We start from the raw sequence: 21,014 nt of genomic DNA, 5'->3' as shown, positions 1-21,014 counted from the left end.
GCCAACTGGAATCTGGAAGCATTCCCACTCCCCCAGAGGGGAGAGGGAAAAGAGTGACAGTACATGAATCGCACTGCACCAAACAGAAGAATGGAGAACTAAATGATGAATAAAAATCAAGAATAGAGAAGAGAAGGAGGGTAGAAGTAGATGAGAAAAGAGGACAGAACCCCAGTGCACCATAGTTACCCCAGCTTCCAACTTCTACCAGCCTACTAAACAACTAATTGTTGTTAAGTTTAATTTAAACAAATTAACAGTAAATTCAATAATCTCTGAATGCTAACTAGTCTGACAATAAGCCTGTCCAAAGAGGAATGTTTTCAGTCTAACTTTGAATGTAGAAACTGAATCGGCCTCTCTTACATGAGCTGGGAGTTTATTCCATAAGACAGGCGCTTGGTGGCTAAACGCTCTACCTCCAACCATACTTTTACTAATTCTAGGAACCTCAAGCAGTCCTGTGTTCTGTTTGGATGGTAAGGGACTATGAGGTCCTTAATATAGGACGGGGCCAGTCCATGTAAGGCCTTATAGGTTAACAGGAGGATCTTTAACTTGATTCTAGAATCAACCGGGAGCCAGTGAAGTGAAGCTAACACTTCTGCTAGTTCCTGATAACAATCTAGCTGCTGCGTTCTGAACAAGCTGGAGACTTAAGGAACTCTTAGGACACGCTGCTAACAAAGAGTTACAGTAATCCAGCCTCGACGTAACAAAAGCATGGATGAGTTTTTCAGCATCACTAAAAACTTGGATTGATATTTCAGTAAAATCTACTTTAATACACTTTGAAACAAGAGTACAACAAAATAGAATATACTTCAAATGTTGAATATACAAACGGTTCAGTCTGAACAAAGAACGTCTTCCCTTCTTCCAGATAAGATAAAGAAACGTCGGGGCAGAGTCGATGCGGCAGACCGGCCCGACGCGCTGACCTCTGTGTAAGTCCGTGTGAGGCGACCGGCCGGCCACAGCGGTCCCAGACTTCTGCGGCCGGAAAACCTTTAGTCCACATGCGTCCGCTCCCAGACGGGCTTTCCACACATTCCTACTTCATCCGACAGCATCAGTTCAGAGCCGCGTGTGCTTTCAGGCAGCAAATCGCAGAGCAAACGTAAAGAAAGACACCTTTTTTTTCACATTTAGACCTGAAACGCTGAGCAACACGCTGCCAAAAAAAAAAAAAAGTGGGGGGGTCAGAACAAGCTGATTGGATCATCAGAGAAACAGAAACAAAATAGATCCATGCAGTGGTCCCTTGATGTAACGCCGTTCATCATTTGCAGATTTTTTAAGAGTAACTTTCATTCATCTTCTAAAACCGTTTTTTTTTTTTTTTTTGGGGGGGGGGGGGGTCGCCAGTCTGTCGCAGGGCCACAAACCACACACCCATGCTCCCACATTCACACCTAGGGACAAGCTAGAGTGACCAATGAACCTCAGAGCCATGTGTTTGGACGGTGGGAGGAAGCCGGAGTCCCCGGAGGGAGAAAGGCTCCAGTGTCAACTCCCCATTGGTGTCCTGTTGCCCCCAGCTGGGACTTGAACGTGGGGCCCGCTTGCTGTGAGGCAAGAGTGCTGACCACTGCACCACCGTGCAGCCCTGGAGTATGTGGTCCATAGCTTTTTCTGACAACTATTCATATCTCTCGTTTTGCTCTTAAGTATCAAAGTACTTAACAGTAATTTTGTCTGCTTGAATTTTTTTTTTGACCCTGTCAATCAATCTCTGTACTGTCTCCTGTACAGAATGCGTTCAGTTTGCCAAATCCATATAAATCTGAGATGTTTTTGTTTTAATTCTATAACCCTGAACTTATTTTTCGAGGTGGTTTCAAACATTGAAACAAGAAAAGAAAAAAGGGGGAAATGTTGGCGTTTGTTTGAGAAAAGGGTAGAAGTATGGGGGGTGGGGGGTTACAGCCTTAAAACATACAGACTCCTTGAAAAAGTCATGATATTTTTGGTACTCCCGCGATAAACGAGGGACCACTGTACTACAAATGTTAGTCCCGTTGCCGTAATACTGCGCCTGGTACAAAGTATTTCAACACACATTTTTACTCGTCATTTCCAAAAAAGCTGAAATCTAGGATTGCTGTTAACATTAGCTCCATAAGCTGTATAGACGGTTATATATATATACATACATGACGAGTTCCTGTCTGACAAACTGCCCTCAGCTCACCTTCCTCTTCCCGCCCTCGGCCTGCACAGTGATACACGTGTGTAAAAAAAAATAAAAATCAAATAAAAACTGCTGGTTTTGAACAATTCTAGAAGTAGAAACACTTTAAAAAGCTTATCTTTTTGTCTTTTTACAATGTGGTTGGCTGCAGCTCTCTGCCTCGTGTAGTGTTGACGTTTGTCAGTGATCCGGCCAGAAGGCGTGGCCTGTAGTGATGCAGGTTGGTCCTTTTCAAGTCTGTATTCCTATGATTCAGAGATCCAGACCTAAGGAGGTTCTGTGGAGGTTCTGTGGAGGTTCCGTCAGTCCGTGTCAGTTCTAGGCAGCGACGGGGAGAAGGACTAAAAACAAACCTTTAAAGTCTCACAGGTTGCTGCTGGTTATTACAGGTAAAAGTAAAATTGACCTCAGAAATGTAAAAACTAGCTTTAGTCTAAAGGAGGTGAAGAAATGTTTTAATACTCGGGCTCCTCCATCTTAATCCCGTCTGGAGTTAACAGTTTGGTAACCACCTTAGCGTCCGCAGCCTCCGGCTTGAGGTTCTGAACAGTTTGGGGGTTCGCCGGGCTGGGCTGCACCTGCAGGGCCCGCGCAGTGGCGCCCGCCGCCTTCAGCTTCTCCACGGTGACGCCGCCCGGTCCTATGACCAGCTCTGTGCCGTTGATGATGCCGCCGATGATGTGAGGCGGCGGCGCGCCCACCGCCCGGTTCCCCGCGGACACGGTCACCACGCCCGCCCCGCCGCCCATGCTCCCCGGCTGCGACACCACCAGAGTCTGTTGTTGGGTCTGGGGGGGCACGGTGAGCCTCATCACCTGCGTTCCCGGGACAACGTTGACGGGCGTGAGCGCCCGGACCGTCAGGGGGCTTCCAAGAAGGCTGATGCCGGCAGGCGGGACTGCGGCGGCGTTGGCTTTGTTGGCGCCTCCCTGGAGTTGGCACTGGGCCAGCTGGTGGGCCGGGATGGTGATGATCTTCGCCAGCTGGACTGTGATCTTATCCCCGTTCTCGGCTGTGGCCGGGACCATGGTTGGAATAGTCTGGATCACAACCTGAGCATGGACAGGAAACACTTAGGGAAGCTTTTCAGAGAGAAAACATTTCCAGAGCTTCAGCTTGGGGTCCAACAAACCTTCTGCTGGGAGTTGGCGTTGGCTGCGGCGCCGACGCTGGAGGCGCTGGTGAGGATGGTGGTGGGGCTGGCTGCCCCTGCTGGCTGCTGCACAGCCACGGTGGAGATCTTCTGGCCCTGTGATGTTGTCATGACGACAGGAACCTGCATTGCCACCCGTACCGTCCTGCGATTGAAAAGCAGAAAACGTGAGATGTCGGTCCGTTGGGTAACCGATGCTGCCCCTTCAGGGGTTCTAACCTCGGCCCGGCGGCGTTGGACATCCCAGCCGTGCTCTGCTGCCGGCTCTGGCTCCCGTCCGGAGCCGACGAGACGGCGACAATCCTCGGCCCTGCTGTAGTGATGGTGGCTCCGCCTCCTGATGGCGACTTGCTGCTCGCGGCGACGGAGGTTTGGACCACGCCGGCTCTGTTGGCTCCTCTCAGAATGTTGGGTTTCTTTGAAGGCGGGAGCTCAGAGGCTTGAAGCAACATGTCGGATGGAGGAGGGACGCGCTCGTACGACGCCGCCGTGTCTGAGGCCATCAGGTCATCCGACATGTCCGCCTTGTCGTCAATGATGATGATGTTTTTGGGCATTTCCTTAAACTGGTAAACCAACCGCTGGCCCTCGACCTTGGAGAGGATGCCGCGCTGGTAGTAATATCTGAAGACGAACCAAAACCCTGATGTTAAGATTCTGTAGTTTTGTCTTTTTTTATGAAGAATTTTCCTGACAGTGCAAACACTCCCCACCTGAGCGCTCGTCCCATCGTCTCATAGTTCATGTCAGGCTTGTTCTTGTGTTTGCCCCAAAGCCTGGACACGGCCTTGGAGTCCACCAGCTTGAAGATGCCCTTCTCCCTCTGAGTCCACTTGATATACCTGGGACAGGTGTTCTTGTCCTGCAGCAGCTCCAGCAGGAACTCCCACAGGTACGTGGTGCTCCCTGGTGCACACCGAAAAAAACAGACAAACTTTACCCACAGACCATTGCTCCTCAGAGCATCAAAACCTGCATTGTGACCAACGCGGTTGGAGATCTGACCGCACGTGGCCGGCACACACCTTTGCCTTCTCTCGGCTTCTTCTTAATGCTGAGATCCACGGAGCCGTTAGAAAAAGTGGTCTGATGGATCTTCGGCTTCTTTCCAGCTGCACAAATGAAACATTTTGGTGAGCCGAGCTGCGAGTATCAGAACAATATGCACTAGATGGCGATTCCGGGTAATGAAATTCATCTTAAACAGCTTTTTCCTCCTCATTAGTGCACATAAACACCAAATATTCCAAATTTATTACAAGATTCTTAAATAAAATGTCATTTTTATAGATTTTTTTCTCCCTCTCGTTTCCCTAAGCACAGATCTCCGTTCACACGTACCCCGTCTCTTTCTGACAGGTTCGTTATCAAGCTCTGGCTCTTCCATGGAGGTGACCATCTCATCTTCCTCCTCGCAGCACTCCTCTGTGGAGATCTCCACCTCTGTGTCTGTAATCATGTCAGGTCGCATGGCAGCCAGGAGGAAGTCCGGAGTCACTTCACACGGTGGGACTAAAGTATCTGCGCAGGAATCAAACAGGAGAGATCTTTATTGCGGCGGCCAACTGCAGTTGTCTTTAAAGAACATGTGCACAAGAACGACAACAGCTGGACGGCGTTGGTGTGCTTTTTTTATTTTTTCTTTACCTGGACTTCGGTCTCCTTGGAGGCTGGAGGGTGAATCCATGTGAAGCAGAGCCTCTGCAGCTTCTATAGTTTTGTCTGAGCAGTGAACGCTGGTGAAGTGAACAGACGCCTCCACTGCAACAGTCAAGATTTGACAAAAGATCAGCTTTTAGTGAAACAAGCAGTCATTTTCATCCAAGAAAAACTCTTATGTTTAATCATCTTTCAATCTATTGTTAGATAGCGGTCTCCAAGTTGTGGACGAAACCGTTGACGCGGAGTAAGCCTGCCCCCATTTCCCATCATCCATCTGTTTATACACTCCCTGGCTAGCTTACAGCTAGTAACAACCGGCGAGCAATATTAGAGCTATCCAGCTGTACAGTTCTGAGCCAAATACCAGCTCGGACGAGGAAAACAAAAACGTCAACAGATCTATTCAACTACAAGTGGAGGCATCAGAATGGAGCGGAGCAGGGAGCTTGGGGCCCGCCGATTGCAGCACCAATGTCACTGCTATGAGCTTTTACCAGCAGCATTGTTTCGTCTGCTCCTCAGAAATGCAATTTCAGAAAAGCTTCATTTTCTTTAAATGTGTCCATCATAATCAGAAAAAAAATTTAAAATACCAAAAAGCTGACAATGACCAAAAAAAAAAAAAAAACAGTAACACAAAAGACGCCCCCTAGTGGTAGGTCTAATTGTTTATTGGGTGCATTTTAAGCATGACTAACTCACTAAAATCCAAAAACACCACAACAAAAGCTACAATTTTTCAGCCACTCATAGTAGTTAAATGTTTTTAAAACAGTTACGGTTTTAATTGCAATGTTACAGTACAAAAAACAAACTACAAGTGTTATTTTTGATTAGATAATAACAAAAAATGTTTTAGTCCACATGCCGACCATTGATTGTGGCAGATTATTATATGTGAACCCTTTAAACCCTTCACCTGAGAGAATTTATAACCGTTAAGTCGAAAATTAACTGCAGCCTGTTGTGAGGGAAGCTTTGCTTCCTCTGGGACCCTAAGAATGAGCCCGGGACACCTGCTGTTGTTGTCACTCAATGGGAAGGCACAAGAGATATGGTTACACCACAGTCCACGTTTGGCCTTCTAAGGCAACAGGCACCGTGCAGAGACGACAAATCTGCTATCTTTAGATTCTCTCACTCATTCACCAAAAATAAAAATAAAAAGATGGGACACGTGTTGGATATTTTGGTGTAGATTTTAAATTCCACAGAGCTGTCCTGGACACTAGAGAACCTGCCAGAAATGCCAGCTTAACTATAGATGAATGCTTAAATTTCAAGACTATTTCCTGCCATTTGGAAATTTCAAAACCTTTCGTTTTATGAAACGGAAAAAATATATAAATAACTGAAATGTTTTAAGGAAATTAATAAAAATAAAGCGAGAAAGCTATGTTGGAATTTACAAAAAAAATTAAAAACAAGCAGGTCTAGCAAAAAAAGTAGTCCTGGCTTGATGACTTCCGTGTTTACAATCATCCTTTCCCTCCAGTTCTCTTCGAAGAAGCTCACAAATCCTCCTGTCAATCAAAACCCGCTTCGTCTCCTATTGGCTGATCCGAGGTTTAACGACTGCCCCCTTTGAAATTTGACTGGGCGACTGCTGACGTTTCAAATCAATGCGCACCCCACTGGGCCAATGGGCGACTCAATCGAGGACACGCCCCGCCCCCCACACTTGAACAATGCTTCCGCCATTGAGACGGGGCACAATTTTCCTCAAAAATGCATCGAAGAACCAAGCAGACAACTTCGTATAATTTGAGAAAACATCATAAAAGCATATGAATTCATCGAAACAGAGGTGGAGAACACAGACCGAAAATTGTAAATGATTATAGAGCGGAGGGAGAAAAAAAACGCCAGGCCGTCCCACGCTTCCACGAGAGGCTCCACAGCCCCATAACGGAAACCGGAGAGCAAAATAACAAAAGCTGCATCCTCGGTGGAAGAAAACTTCTTTATAACGAATTCAGTCAACAAACACGGCGAATGACACATTATTGCAACAGGATCCACCAGGATCAGAGTAATGGTGAAGAATAAAGAAGACATTGTTGAAACAAAATGATCAAAGTAAAATTAATCATCAAAACAGTTGTGTTTACGTGGAAAACAATACGTTGTTAAACGCCGTTGTATAAATTAGCTCATGTGAAAAATAATCCCACATGTCCTTCGGCCAGACAGCGTGGCAAAGACGTAGGAAAGACAACATCTGTGCACTTCCTGGTTATGCAGCTCCGACGTGCAAACCGTTATTCACCATCAGCCAGCAGCTGGGAAAAGGCGCTCGGACGTGCAACGCGCGAGACACGCGAAAAACTCTTTCGAGACGCACAGCGACACAACCCAGTGCAGTTTTCCTCTGTAAAAAGCGGCTAAGTTTTACTGTGTAGCTTCGCCATGCAGGTTGCTACCACCAAGGTGATCACTTCCTGATTGCCCTCCATTACTTCACGGCACAAGGCTGCGGGCTGAAGCGCCGCGGCCGAGACTCCGCGCGGAACTGCGCGTCCGCGATTGCTGCCAAGTTCAGATTTAGCGTAAACAAAGGTACATTACTGGCTCTAATCAGCAGGTCGAGCTGGTTGGAGTGCCCCTCATGCTGTAAAGTCGCCATGTTTTCCTCTTGCTGGAGATTCACATTGACTTCTCACTGAATTGTATTGGAGGCTGCTAGCTCAGATCACTCCGCCCCTACAGGAAAACCGACTGAAATTCAACGGGACGCAGCATGACCTCACGACTGTATCCTTCCGCCACCGACACAGGAAATCCTCCCTTTGCCCTCCCTCTGTTGCGTAGCGAGTACGTAAAATGAAACTTCCGTTTAAAAAAAACACCCACACGTTCGGTGAAAATCTAATGTAGATATATTATAAATCAATAAAAACCATGGAAACCTTAAAAACTGCCATAGTAAATTTGCTTTTTATTTTTGGTCATCACTAACTTAATGACTGTGTATTATGTCTTTTTTATAGACCCCATAAGGTTATATTATGTGCAAGAGATTAGAATAAAAAAAACTAATCACGAACAGAAATCCAACTATGTCACTGCATTTACACATAAATTACATCTTAATAACATGAGTTAATTAGTGGGAGATAATTTAAGTAAAAAGAATAAACAAGTCAAATCAAGTGTTTTATTTAGAATGGCATTTAAAACAAACCATTTTAGGAAGATATATAAATAAATCCAAAAACTGTTACATAAAAGCAGCTATGGAAACATGTACTTTTATCTGAGATAAACAGATTTTTGTAATCATTACATGCTTGAAATAATGTAGAAATGTACTTATTATTCACTTGGAAGACTTCCGGTTCCGGGTTATACAGCAGGACGCGTGGCGTGCTTAAAAGTAACATAATTTGCATATATTTCAGATGCTGCATTTGCCATGTTGATTTCTAAAATAGTTATTTTTGACGTAGTACTTAAGTAATTCATCTTTGGCATGTGCTTTGATACCTTATGATTGTTAATTCTGTCTGATAAAACCTAGAAACCGGATATTGATAAATCATGTAATAAAATGGTTATAGTATAACGGGGTGGGATTATATAAGTTCGCTTCCTTCCACTCCCTTTCAAGCAATATTTATTAATTATGTCTAATTATCCTAAGTTTGATTAGTTACTGTATGAATGTATAACTGATGATTATATTGCTTTTGTGTATTATTTCCATTTGATTGCTTGAAATAAACCATTTCAAATCAAATCAAAACTTACATATCCAGGTCAATTTTATTTGTTTTAATGATTTAGATACAAAAAAGGAATAAAGAGGGCATATGATACGGTAGTTGTCTCTTTTTTCCTTTTTTTTTGCTTTTACAATAAATAAAGTAAAAAAGAAAAACATTGTAATTGTTAAAAATAAATCTATGCTGATCTATATTTGTTGTTGTTGTTTACAAAAAACCACTAAATTCTTAATAAAGACTTCATCTGTAACCAGACGGTTTCCCAACTTCTCGACAGGTCTCAATCCCCAATTCAAAAATAAATGCACACAAATCTATTCCAACCCTTTAAATCTCTTTTTGGATTCTACTCACTTTGGTTTGTATTTCTTCTTGACTTATTTAATGCAAATAGTCAGAGAATCTTAAAGTTAGTTTCAATAAACACATACTAAAAGACCCAGCTGTGTTTCAGGGCTGGAAAAATTCTTCATACTGGGCTACATTTGAGTGAATTTATCCCTTTGTGCCGAGCTCTTTATCCCGTTTGAGTGGGAGTCCTGTGTGTTGTGTGACCAGACTGTAAACATTTGATTAAAGACACCAAAAAGTATTCTGTTTTTGGTCATTACAGATCTTGCAGACACCTCCAGCCCAACAAAAAGCATTCAAGTTTCCATAAAACCTCCACAAGGAGGCAGTATAAGAATAAAGACAGCCTGAGTTCTGCTCTGTGTGAATTTAATGCAAGCCATCAACTTGAGTCAGATATTATGATTGTTTGCACATTTCATCCAGCAACAGTATATGAAATGGCACCAACTACAATCCCTTAACTGAGGATGGAGCCTCAGTGCACGTCAGCAAACCACCATTAACATGATCCATGCATCCAAAACAACAGTAGAAAGAGGAATTAAGTTAAAAACTAACGTGAAGAAAAAAGAAGCAAACATAGACGTAATGAGAGAGCTCTACTTTTTCCTTTTTTAGCTTGTCTTCCTTTTGTGTTATCATCTTGGATCTTTGGCTCAGACATCGTTTTTGATGATCCACTGCGTAGGATCGGTGCAGAGATTCATCTGGACTCACTAAAGGAGACTTAAATGAGGTTTTTGCTCCAAAGGGCCTTTTTGGGTCTTTAAAAATAATTATATTAAAAAAAATTAATTAATAATAATTTTAAAACTTTTTTTCTTTGTAACTATTTTTATGTGCTTCCTTAAATGCTACTGTCAAGTGAAGAGCACATGAAAGTTTAGTCAAATGTTTTGGGCATTGAGCGGGTTCTAACTAGAGATGTCAAATTAATACGTTTATTGTGATGAATTATTTAAAGTGCGTGTTTTTATTAAATCTTCTATGAAGTCTGAAACAGTTTACGAAAAGTATACATCACAAATCAATTATTAGAACTTCAATACTGTAATGATTTAAATCGTTTTTCACAAAAAGCGGTCCATTTAAAATGTGGTGCGTCTCGTTGTCATGGTAACAGCTACGGCGCGCTCTGCTCCGGCTGTTTCCTCTTCGAGGAAAGTCGTGAAACATTCAACAAATCACCATTCCAGTGGGAAAGCTCATCTCTTAATGCTTGTTTTAGTCCAGATGATGAAGTAAAAGTTAGTTTTCAAAGAAAAACACTTCAATAGTTTAATTCCTCCTCGTGTCTCATTACCTCCTGATCTTCTCTTCTGCTGCATCCCAGTCTTCAAAATGATCAAATCCACTCAAACAGGTTATAGGAAGCTACATCATGACTCATGGCTCTCCTACTGTCTCATTGTTGCGATAAACTGTGGAATAAGGTATGTCAACATATGCATTGTGGTATTATTAAGAACTAGGCTACACAATAAATTGCAAATTTATCGTCATCGCGATATCAAGCGGTGCAATTTGTATATCGAAAAAGTCTGCGATAATTACAATAAACGGAAACCTCGAATCTGCTAAAACAATCTCATGGCAGCTTGAAGTATTTAATGAATCAAATAATCAGATGGAGCTCTTTTATGTTTGATGTTCGCCTCATGTGTAGAAGAGGGTCATTTAAGTTATGTTGACTCTTATTTACATGACACTGTTGCAGTGAAATGGATATGAAGTGTTTAGTTGTTTTGCTATTTGTTGATGCATCACAAGTTATATTGCCTTCACAATATTGATCACTAATACCACAAATCGCGAGTTTTCCTCATATCATGCACCCCTAATAAGAAGTTTGTGTTTAATATTTTAGGGATTTGATCAGAAAATTGTTTTTTGATGCTGTGAATTGAAGCACTCTAGACTTTTTTTGTTTTGTTTTCTTAAATGTTTAAGATTGAAAAAAAAACCTTGGTTGTGTAAACGTAAAGGTTGGAAGTCTGTTATAATAAAAAAACAAAAAAGCCCCCTTTTCAGTTGTGTTTTGATCTTTTACTGTCTCACAATTTCAAAAATTTACATGACAATACCTAAAAACGAAGCTTCTAAGCTTATTAAGTAAAAAAATAATTCCACACTAATATGAATGGCATGACAGCACTAGTTCTCACCTTGATCTCCTTCTGTCTCCACCTCCTGCATGACATCGGTGTCATCAGCATAGACCAAAACCTGGGCTGAGTAGCCCTGCTCCTCCGTCAGACAGGCTCCAGGCATCTCCTCCACGATGACAGCTGGGCAGCCTCCAGATGCTTCTCCTTCCTCCGTGTCTTCACAGACCTCCTCAGCTTCACACTCTCCTTCTACCTCTCCTTCCATCTCCAGGTCCACCTCACATTCTCCATCCTGCTGAGGAAAAGGAAAAGGTCAGACGCGGAAGAACAGTTAACAAATAAGGGATGAATTTGTATAATTCTGAGGATTTCGCTACAAAGCCGACCTGCTGCAGATCTTCTTCAGCTGCGACGTACTCCACCACTGTCCCACCGGTGTCAACCAGCACCACCGAGGCCATGGCTCATACCCTTCAGACCCCCGTGCAGCAGATCCTCTCCCTGACGGCCTCACCGGCTGCTAAAACAAAAACAAAATTTTAAACCTAAATAGCTTTCTACCCTTTAGAATGACACAAGTAAAGTGAATGGAAAGAAAATGTCGTTTAAACTTTAAATAGGTGAATAATTCAAATGTTCTGCTGAATTAATGTTCGCTCTTTGATGCGGCTCAAACAGGGTAAAACAAAAGGAAAAAAATACACGACACCCATGGCTTCCATTTGCCTGGAACCACAGCCTAAGATCTCATCTCCTGGTCTTAGCCGGCAGGACATGCCTGTCTGCTATTACAGGAAAAAATGCCCTGACAGCAAGCCAAGCTTTTCCACCAAACACGCAGTGTCCAGTGGAAACCAAGGCAGGGAGGACTGGCGCCATGGCAACGGTTGCTAAGAACCACGGGGCTTTAAGTTCCTGTTCTGCACAAGCGCGGTGGGACGACTGGATCCGAGACAAAGAGAAAAGGAGGAAGACAGACGACTGTTTGCAGTTGTTTAATCTGATGCTCCACCTCCTCCTGCTCTGCCTGATTTTTCCAGACGCTTTGAACTCATCAGCTTTAAACTGACGAGTAGAAAGAACGGATTCCAACGAAGGACCAGAGACTATTAAAAATAAAACATCAACAAAGTCCTGTAAATGCTAAAACCTATGATCGTTACTCCTTTATTGATCCGTTCAAACCTGCTCAGATTCACATTTCTTTTGGGCGGTACTTTTTCTTCCCTGTCAAACTCTGACACTGTCAGTCCGACTGCCCTTGACAGTGGCCACCAAAACATGCACATCAGTCTGATCATATGTTCAGTGGATCCAACACGTACTTTTTCTACCCTTAATAAATTACCTGCAGCATAAAGTAAGTAATAATATAAAGGCAGAAAACTCAAAACGGCAGCTTCTGCTGAAACATCTAAAGCTTCTTGCTGCTTCACCTAATTATTTTTGCTATACCCAGTGGTGTCTGATCTCGCTGACATTCCAGGGGCTGATCAATGGACCACAGATTCTTCTGTAGTTTTGACCAATTCAGACTAGAAACACGCCGATAATGCAGAATCTCCAATACCCAATATTTGTCTAAATACATAGAACCAAAGCTATATTTGGAGCTGCCAATCACTGCATGCTTACATGACCCGCTGTAGAGATTTAGCAAAAAGCTGCGAGGAAATCACCTTTACCTGGTTTACTGTCCAATTCTGTTACCATCTAACTTGATGGTTTTTCTTTCAAAACCACCTCTAAATGAAACGTTAATAGACCCACTCCAATGAAACAAAACGGCGTATTTGGTCTTTTTAACATGTTTCTGTGGCCTTTTTCTGATGATGGAGGACATATATAAACACAATTAAGCTTAAAATTGCATTTGTGAGTATTTCTGTTTTCAAAGCATTGTGACTCAGGAGCAGACAAAAAAATGCAGTTTGAAAAAAAGAGCACATTTCTGATGTGGAAAATATGTTGGGCGGACCACAAGATCCCTGCTCCACTACCCTGATGCATCCATTTTAGGGCTGCACGACATGAGGAAAACTTGCGATATGCGATATTCGCGATTAACATCGCGATAACTTGCGGTATATGAACATATAGCAAAACAACAAAAAACATAATTTCCATTTCACTGCAACAGTTTAAAAATTGCACTCCGAATGACCCACATCTACATAGGAGAAGAACATCTAACATGATAGAACTCCATCCGATTGGTCTATGATGTAAAGGAGTCAAATACAAAAAGTAATTTGTTTGTTTCATGAAATACTTCAAGCATCCATAAGATTGTTTTTGCATATTTAAGGTAACCATTTGTTGCGATTTTTGCCGTCTTTTGCGATATGCATATTGCACAGCTTGATATTGCGATAACGATAAATTTGCGATATAGGCGCCTGATCCACTTGTAGACAAACGGATCCGTGTACGTCTTTGTTCTCCTCGTCTGAGCTGGAATCGGATTCAAAACTGTGCGGCTGCATAGCTATGACATTGCTCGCGTGTGAGGGGCTGTAAGCTAGCGGGAGAGAGAGCACGTAGCTCAATTATAGGGGGGGGGGGGGGGGGGTGTTGCTCCATGCCATCAGGCGCATCCACAACTCAGATGTGGTTTTCTAATGACCAACAGCATTGTTTTAGCTAAAAACTGCTTTTAAATGTTTTTTTTTTAAAAAGCTTAAAAGATGATCTGAGTTGGTTTTTAACTAAGGAAATATGAAAAGGAGCTAAATAACTTATTTGTGTTTAACTAGAAAGATGAAAAGTGATGAATTTTAAAAAGCGCAAAAATACAAAAACTTCTAGCTGATGTGTCCTAGAAGCTAAAAGTATATGAAATGAATGTGAGTACTCTGATTAGAATTAGGTAGCCTTCAAACTGTATGTTTCTTTAAGAGGCCAACATGGATAACAGGCAGAACTAAAAAATAGGGTCATATATGCCAACAAGCTATGAAACTCCAAAAATGAGCTTCTGAGCAGGCCTTAGTCCTGGAAGACTATCCAGCAGCATCAAGATCACTGAATCCATCATGATGTTGACACCGAATGAAAACGTTGATATATTTCAAAAAGAACTAAGGTGAAACTATCTGTTCATTTAAAAAAAAACATCAATAATGAGATTAAAAATGACCTAAGTTGGTCAACTGTGGATAAATAAAACAACTTGATATTAAATTCCATCTATAGTTAGTTATGTAGCAACACATTTTCTGTATGGTCATTTGGTTCTTGGAACATTAGTAAAAACACACTTTATTTTAAAATAAAACCATGTTATTACAGTAAACTAAATGGTAGTTTGAAGCTGTGGGAGTTTTTTAAGGACTTTTTTACTTTATCAAATCACTCAAAATATACAAATATATTTAAGCAACATTTTTGGGTCAACTGGAAGATAAAAAGTGAAATGGAAACCTGATTGGACTGATCGACACTAAAATGTTTTTAGTTATATATATTTGGGGTAAAAAAGTTCCGAATCAAACAAGTTTCAGCTCACAGACTCACAAATTATTCACACATATACATTTATTTGCAGACTTTACATTTTAGTTATTTCTTACTTGAGTAATGAAACTAAATAAAAGGTGGAACTTTAATTATTACAATGACAAACTCTTACATTAAAAACCAACAGAAAGTCCATTTTTTAGCCTGAGACATATATTAAATTGCTTTCAAAGAAAATGTTTTCATAAATTTCATTAAACAGTATTGCATTTCTAAATGAGGATCAACTTCAGTTGATACCCACATAGCAGTGAAAACATAAAACATGAACAAAAAGGCCTTTAAAATGTCTGTGGAGCAGGAAGATCAGACAGTAAAACAAGGTCAGGTAGTCTGATAAGTCCAGATTTACCCGTCCGTCTCTGTCATGTGGTCATGAGGGTAAGAACGGACAAAAAAGACGTGATTTACCCATCAAACCAGAAAAAGCCTCCGGGGCAGCAAGAGGCAGCTGGGTTTTATTCTGGGTGCTTAGTTTGATCATATTAAGGTTTAGGAAGAGTAATCTGAGTACAAATCAATGTGACCCTCTTATAATCAGTAAAATGAAAATAAATACATACATGCCTAAAACTTTACCGTTGTCCAAAAAGATAAAAGTATGGTCACAAAAGATAAATACAGATTTGTGTTGAGGGTTCAGAGAAAAGAAAGTGAAGAACATTTGAAAGACTTCCAGTAAACCACTCCTTTTCTTAAAAGGTCCACAAAAGTGTGGCTCCACTTTCTTTATCTTCATGCCTCTGATGCGTCTTTTCCTTCGTATCTCAAACTACTTTTGTTACCAGCAAAATTAGATGATTTTTGTCAACATCCAAAAAGTCCCAACAGAATTTCTTCCATCATGGCGATGACTTAAGTACATTTAATCTGAAAATAATCAATCCATCCCTATAAATATATGGCACCTTTCATAAAGGTGCTTGACATAAACTACCTTTTAGGTAAAACAGTAAAAAGTCACAAGAAACAATAGATTGAAAACAACAACAATAAAACATAAAAAGGAAGGAAAGGCTGTGGCTGAAATTTTGGAGGAGGCTCTGCATAAATGAAAAGGTAGACAGGTTAAAAACGTACAAATAAATACATTTATTAAGTTTAAGTTTAAAATGTCAAACTTCTGACCTAAGATGACAAACACTGAGTGTATCCGGGTATCAAAGCACATTCTGCCTACTGTATAATGAATGGCCCACGTTGTGTTGCCGTTCCTTCTGTTACAGCTCACATGGAAATCATCTTCTCAATTATTCAGGATCATAAACAGCACGAAGCAGACAGACATGCCACACTGCACAAAGGATGCCAGGTCCAGTCACAGGTTCAGCACACGAACTGACATGGGACGAGTAACAAGAGGTGTAAGGGCCCCTTCTGCAGAATTCACCATGTTGTTGACTTTTCAGGTTTCTTTTGTGTGACTCAGAAACCAGCTTTTTTCACTTTTTCACTAATCCTTTCAGTCAGGTTGAATGATTTCATATCTGGACTCTTGATCTCTTTGGCACAGAGATGAAAGATGGGTGCGTCCAAGTTCCAAAGTGTGTGATGTTATTAGCTGTTGAAGTGACAGCTGCTAGCAAGTTAAACTCAAAGGGACGTTGGAAATCGTGACTCACAGACATTTTGCAATCTGTCCAGAACTGGCCACTGGAAAGTCACTCAAGAACAAGGACAAGAAAATGTTAAAAGTAACTGTGTGTGTTATATAAAACCATAGAAGCAATGTGCAACGATCAAGTTGCAGGGTGAGCTTCAAAATGGGTCAAAACAGTATGCTGTCTTGTTTTTTTGGAGTCCCATTAAAAGCTGCATTCATATAAACCAGTATTTCAAGACCGACAAGCCCACCGAGGACACGTGGCTGCCTCTGGTTTGTAGCGCAATATTAAGAACGTTTTTTGTTTCTTTCTAAAGCTCATAAAAGAAGGGAAAACCTGCAAAAAGTGTTACCTCCACCCTGCTTGTAATCAGCTTTTTTAAATCAGGTTTGCAGTGAAGGAATTATGACTATTTGAAGGACAAGGACTGCACAAGGAGTGTCTCAGAGCATCTGACCATGACTCAGGCAAAAAAAAGAGAAGTAGCTCAGCTCTATTAACACTTAGCAAATGGTTTGTAGCAAGAAAGGCCACCGTTTCCCACTGTTCTAACGGAAAACTAAAAACATGCCCCAACTTGCCTTGTGTATAAAAGAGATATCCAGAATGCAGCTCTGCATCTTCACTTCTCAGAGAAGTCTAAATCAATTCGATGATATGTTGCTGTGATGGATTTTCTGGGCGTTCCGATTCGTTTTCAAATTTGACTCAGTGTACGTCTGTTATCCATCCATCCATTCGTCCGTTCGTCCGACTGTCAGGCTGCCCGTCTCCTCTCTGCCTGCTTGCGCCGGGGGTGGAAGGAGCGATTCAGCACTTCTCAGGCCCTGCCTCGAGCTCACATCACAAGACGAGGGTGGAACCCATGCACACTCGCAGTCACATGACTTTTCAACAACTGAGCTTTTGTTCCGACTGGCTGGGGCTGCTGTTGTAGATACAACACCCTGCCTTGTGCCCTGCCTAACACACACACACACACACACACACACAGACTGACTGATGACACAACCGGCAAATATACTGCAATTATGGCATCCAGATTTACTTAACATCCAGCCCATAAACAAACGCAACGTCAAAAGTCCCCCCGACCTGCGGCGGTTTACGAAAGCGGACATTTTTTATGGAAATTGGAATTCAGCTGTACAATAGAAATATCCGTCTAGGCGAATATAAAAAGGCAAAAAACAAGTCCAACCTAGAACATAACAACTTTACTGCAAGGAAAAGTCACTTTAACTAGCTTCCTTCCTATGTTCCTGAAGCTCCAGCCTACTTCTGAAACTGACAATGAAAGGCAAACTGCCAGAAAACAAAAAGGCTTGTGAAGAAAGTCAAAGCTGCAGCTGTCTTCCACCACATGATCTATTCATCTTTGTTAAACAAAACATTGAGTGCAGTGTCAGCTCCTGGACTCTGGCTTTCTCACCGCCTCAAAGCAGAATAGTTGGAAACGACCTTGTCGTCCGGCAAACACAAACCTTCAGACTGCAGTTCAACTGTCAGCTTTGACTATGGGATGTCTGGGCAAAAGGCAGGCGGGCTCAAACATTAACCAGCACACGGACGGGCAACTCACAGGCAAAGGTTCAAGCCTTTATCTTACAGGTTCCTAAAAAAAAAAGAATAATCTGTGACCATTACAAACATATAAATTAAATAATTTAGAGATTAACTTCCGATAAATATGCCAACAGTCACGAAAATACGGAGAGGTCGTAAAGGAGGGGGGTCCTTTAGAAGTGGTGTCATTCCGTCGCCAACTTCAATGACTTATTTTGAAGGTTCAATAGGAGGTAGGAAGGCTTCAGTCATGGTTTCTGCAGCAGATACAAGACTCACTCTACTAGCCTTAAAAAAGGCACAAAGTGTTGGATCACCTTTGGTTTTCTGGTAAAGGTGATCAAGGCATGCCTAAAAATGATGCGCCTTTTTCCTGGACCAATCGTGAAGGGTTTTAGGCCCCTAAATAACAGAAATGATTGGTTTGAATGTTTCCAAAACTAAGCAAAAAACAAACATCTGCATGTGTTTGATTACAGGGCTGACACAAACAAAAACTGCAGGTGAACCATCATGCTAACAACTACCAATGTGCAACTTTCCCTCCGTCAACACTGATCGTAACAGCTTGTTGTTGCAGCAGCCCGGGTTAAAAAACAAATGTTGAGATCCCAGTCAGAGCTCAACTCCTGCCGGGAGCCTTTGAGCAAGGTGGGTGGAGGGGTTAGCACAGGTCATGGTGGGAAATTCACCCCTTAGCCGTGAACCCCCCGTGCCACTTATTTCTGAAAGTGTCACCACACCGGGGTGAATTTCGCATTTTTAAAACCTAAAGGCGGGCTATGGACGTGAACTTAGCTAACTTTGGTTAGCTTTGTTAGCCGAAAACTAGCAATCAGCGCGAGAGCGTCACTCACCGTTAGCCTCCCGTTCGTTCCGCCAGTAAACTAGCTGGTTAATGCTCGTTTGTCGTCTGCCTCCGACTCTCTGACATCCACTATCGCCTCTCCTCCTCCGTGGCCAGACCCCGTCGCTGCAGCCCCCTGTCAGCCCGAGGAGTATGGAGTTAATTCAGTCTCAATAATCAGAAATGCACACAACCGGTTTTACAAATGCACACGCTCCGATTCACAAATGTCATTTTATGCAAACGTGAAAAATAAATTCGGAAATACACACCCTGTGTTTCACAAACACACAGATTGTGTTTCACACATGCACACTAAATGTTTTACAAATGCACAATAAGTGTTTCTCACAAATGTGCACACTGTTTTTCACAAAAACATTTTAGAAATTCACAATAAATGTATCAGAAATGCACAGTAAGTGCTTCACAAACATGATTTTTAGGTACACATGTGATGTGAACTCACAGATCATTCGAACTGCAGAATTTGCATTCAAAATCCCGTTCTCGTTTGTGAATCTCCCCGTGTGTGTGAGAGATTTTTCTACGGTGAATATTGAGACTCATCTGACGGAGCGGGTCGACTAATCTCACCATTGGCTAGTGAATCTGTCAATCAAACTCATTGGCAAAGCAGGCGGGTTCGCTTTTAACCAATCGAATGGCCCCTTACACTCCTCACTTTCAAAGTGACGAGGGAGGGAGCTGTTCAGCACAGCAGTTGGGAGGACGCGGGCGGCAAACATGGCGGAGAGGTCTTCTGAACTGGATCAGTCTCAGCCCGTAAGTAATGCATTTATTTGATCATTCCCTCGTTGTACGTCCTGTAATGTTATTGAATACTAAGTTGAAGCGTTCTCCTTTGCCAAGTGACATGTGTGAATGCTTTATGAACACTGCAGCCGAGTCGTTTGCAGAGTACCCCCACCGCAAATTAGCTTAGCTTTGTTTTGCTTAGCCTGTGCAAGTTGTGGCTGCCTGTGAGTGAAGTTCAAGCCGGTGTCGGTTCAAGCTAGCGTCTATAGCCAATGATCTGTAGGTTCTTAACATGATTCATAAGGAACTAAGGGGAAAAGAATGCCGGATTTACAGCAGCAAAGAAAGTTTAATAAAAAGTATTGATTTGGAGACGGCGATTTGTTTAACACTGATGCTATGCTATGCTAACTAGCTAGTTGTTCCGTGTGCTGCCTTTATGTAAACGCGATCCGGGTTAAAGTTAGACACAGCATTTTCACAACCCAGACTTTAAGACGGGGTGGACTGTGCAACAAAGTTAATTCATATGACATTCATGAAAACGGCATTTTTTAAATATAACATACATTGAATCCACTGATGAATAAAAGAAGCCTCATTAAGTTTCTAACGTTAGAACCCGTATTGTGCTGAAAAGCCCTGTGAGATTGTGTCAGAGTGACAGCCACTAAATTCCCCGTATCTTTACTTCCAATGACGTAATGACAAGAATCCCAAACATTATGTTTTTAGGCTGTTTTGTAGTCGATAAGTAGTCACAGAAAGGGTGGATGGGAGAAATCAGCTGTCAACAGTGATTAGAGTAGAAGTTACTGTAAGTATTACACACAGGCTTCCTGTGATCAGTGTCTTGTCTCTGATTTTTTTTAAAGGTGTTCTTTACTACAAGCTCAAGTAATCATAGCAAGAGTGTTTTAAAAAATTCCCCTTTCATATATTTGAAAATTATGTAATTTAAGATCAGACAGCTAAATTATCTAATCCATGTTTGTTGTGTTTTTATTTATTCTCTAGGAATTACTGAAGCGTGACAGCGTGACAATCTTTTGTTCCTCGTGCCATCAGGCAATACAACTCTCTGGCAGGGCATCTTACAAGTAATTTCTTTTAATTTTACCCACTGATTTTCCAATTATTTACCTTTTTTTATCAATCTTTTTATTTTGTGATATTTCTATTTGTAATGCATGTGTGTTTATGTGTTTTTTTAAGATGGCCATTTTAAAAAAAATTTCCTCAGGGATTATTAAATACCCTTCTATTCTATTCTATTTCATATTTTATCATCCTATTGTATTACTGTTTTACCTGTCAATTGGGAATTTAGCATTTTTGCCGCTGTAAACATCTGTCAGTTGAAAGTATTTGTACTTGTATTCCATAGATCTTGTACCTGAGAAGATAGCAGACAACAACTGTGCAGACACCCACTTGGCCTTCTTCAGTGACGCTGTGAACGTTTATGGCTTTCCTCTGAGGTATTCATGTCATTCATAAAGAAATATTTTATTCACATATCA

The 21,014-nt window shown here is 41.8% G+C and overlaps 1 protein-coding gene across 7 annotated transcripts; it reads right to left on the bottom strand.

Moving 5' to 3' along the window:
- Positions 1-758: 758 nt before the first annotated feature.
- On the bottom strand, positions 759-18,878 carry elf2 (E74 like ETS transcription factor 2). Of its 7 annotated transcripts, none has more exons than XM_023954755.1 (10): positions 18,743-18,878; positions 11,583-11,716; positions 11,254-11,491; positions 4,995-5,108; positions 4,689-4,868; positions 4,373-4,459; positions 4,061-4,253; positions 3,567-3,971; positions 3,327-3,492; positions 759-3,246 (listed from the first exon to the last, which is right to left on the bottom strand). In XM_023954755.1, exons 2-10 carry the CDS (start codon positions 11,655-11,657, stop codon positions 2,650-2,652), a joined length of 2,055 nt encoding a protein of 684 aa, XP_023810523.1. In that variant the 5' UTR covers positions 11,658-11,716; positions 18,743-18,878; the 3' UTR covers positions 759-2,649. The 7 variants fall into 7 exon arrangements, with proteins under 7 accessions (XP_023810523.1, XP_023810543.1, XP_023810525.1 ...); XM_023954775.1 differs by having other exon boundaries at positions 11,254-11,488; XM_023954757.1 differs by having other exon boundaries at positions 11,583-11,713.
- Between the last annotated feature and the right edge of the window lie 2,136 nt (positions 18,879-21,014).

Source organism: Oryzias latipes, chromosome 1 (assembly GCF_002234675.1).
Source record: "Oryzias latipes chromosome 1, ASM223467v1".
Lineage (NCBI taxonomy): Eukaryota > Metazoa > Chordata > Actinopteri > Beloniformes > Adrianichthyidae > Oryzias > Oryzias latipes.
Note: the sequence above shows the minus strand (reverse complement) of the source record. Positions and strands in the feature narration are given on the sequence as shown.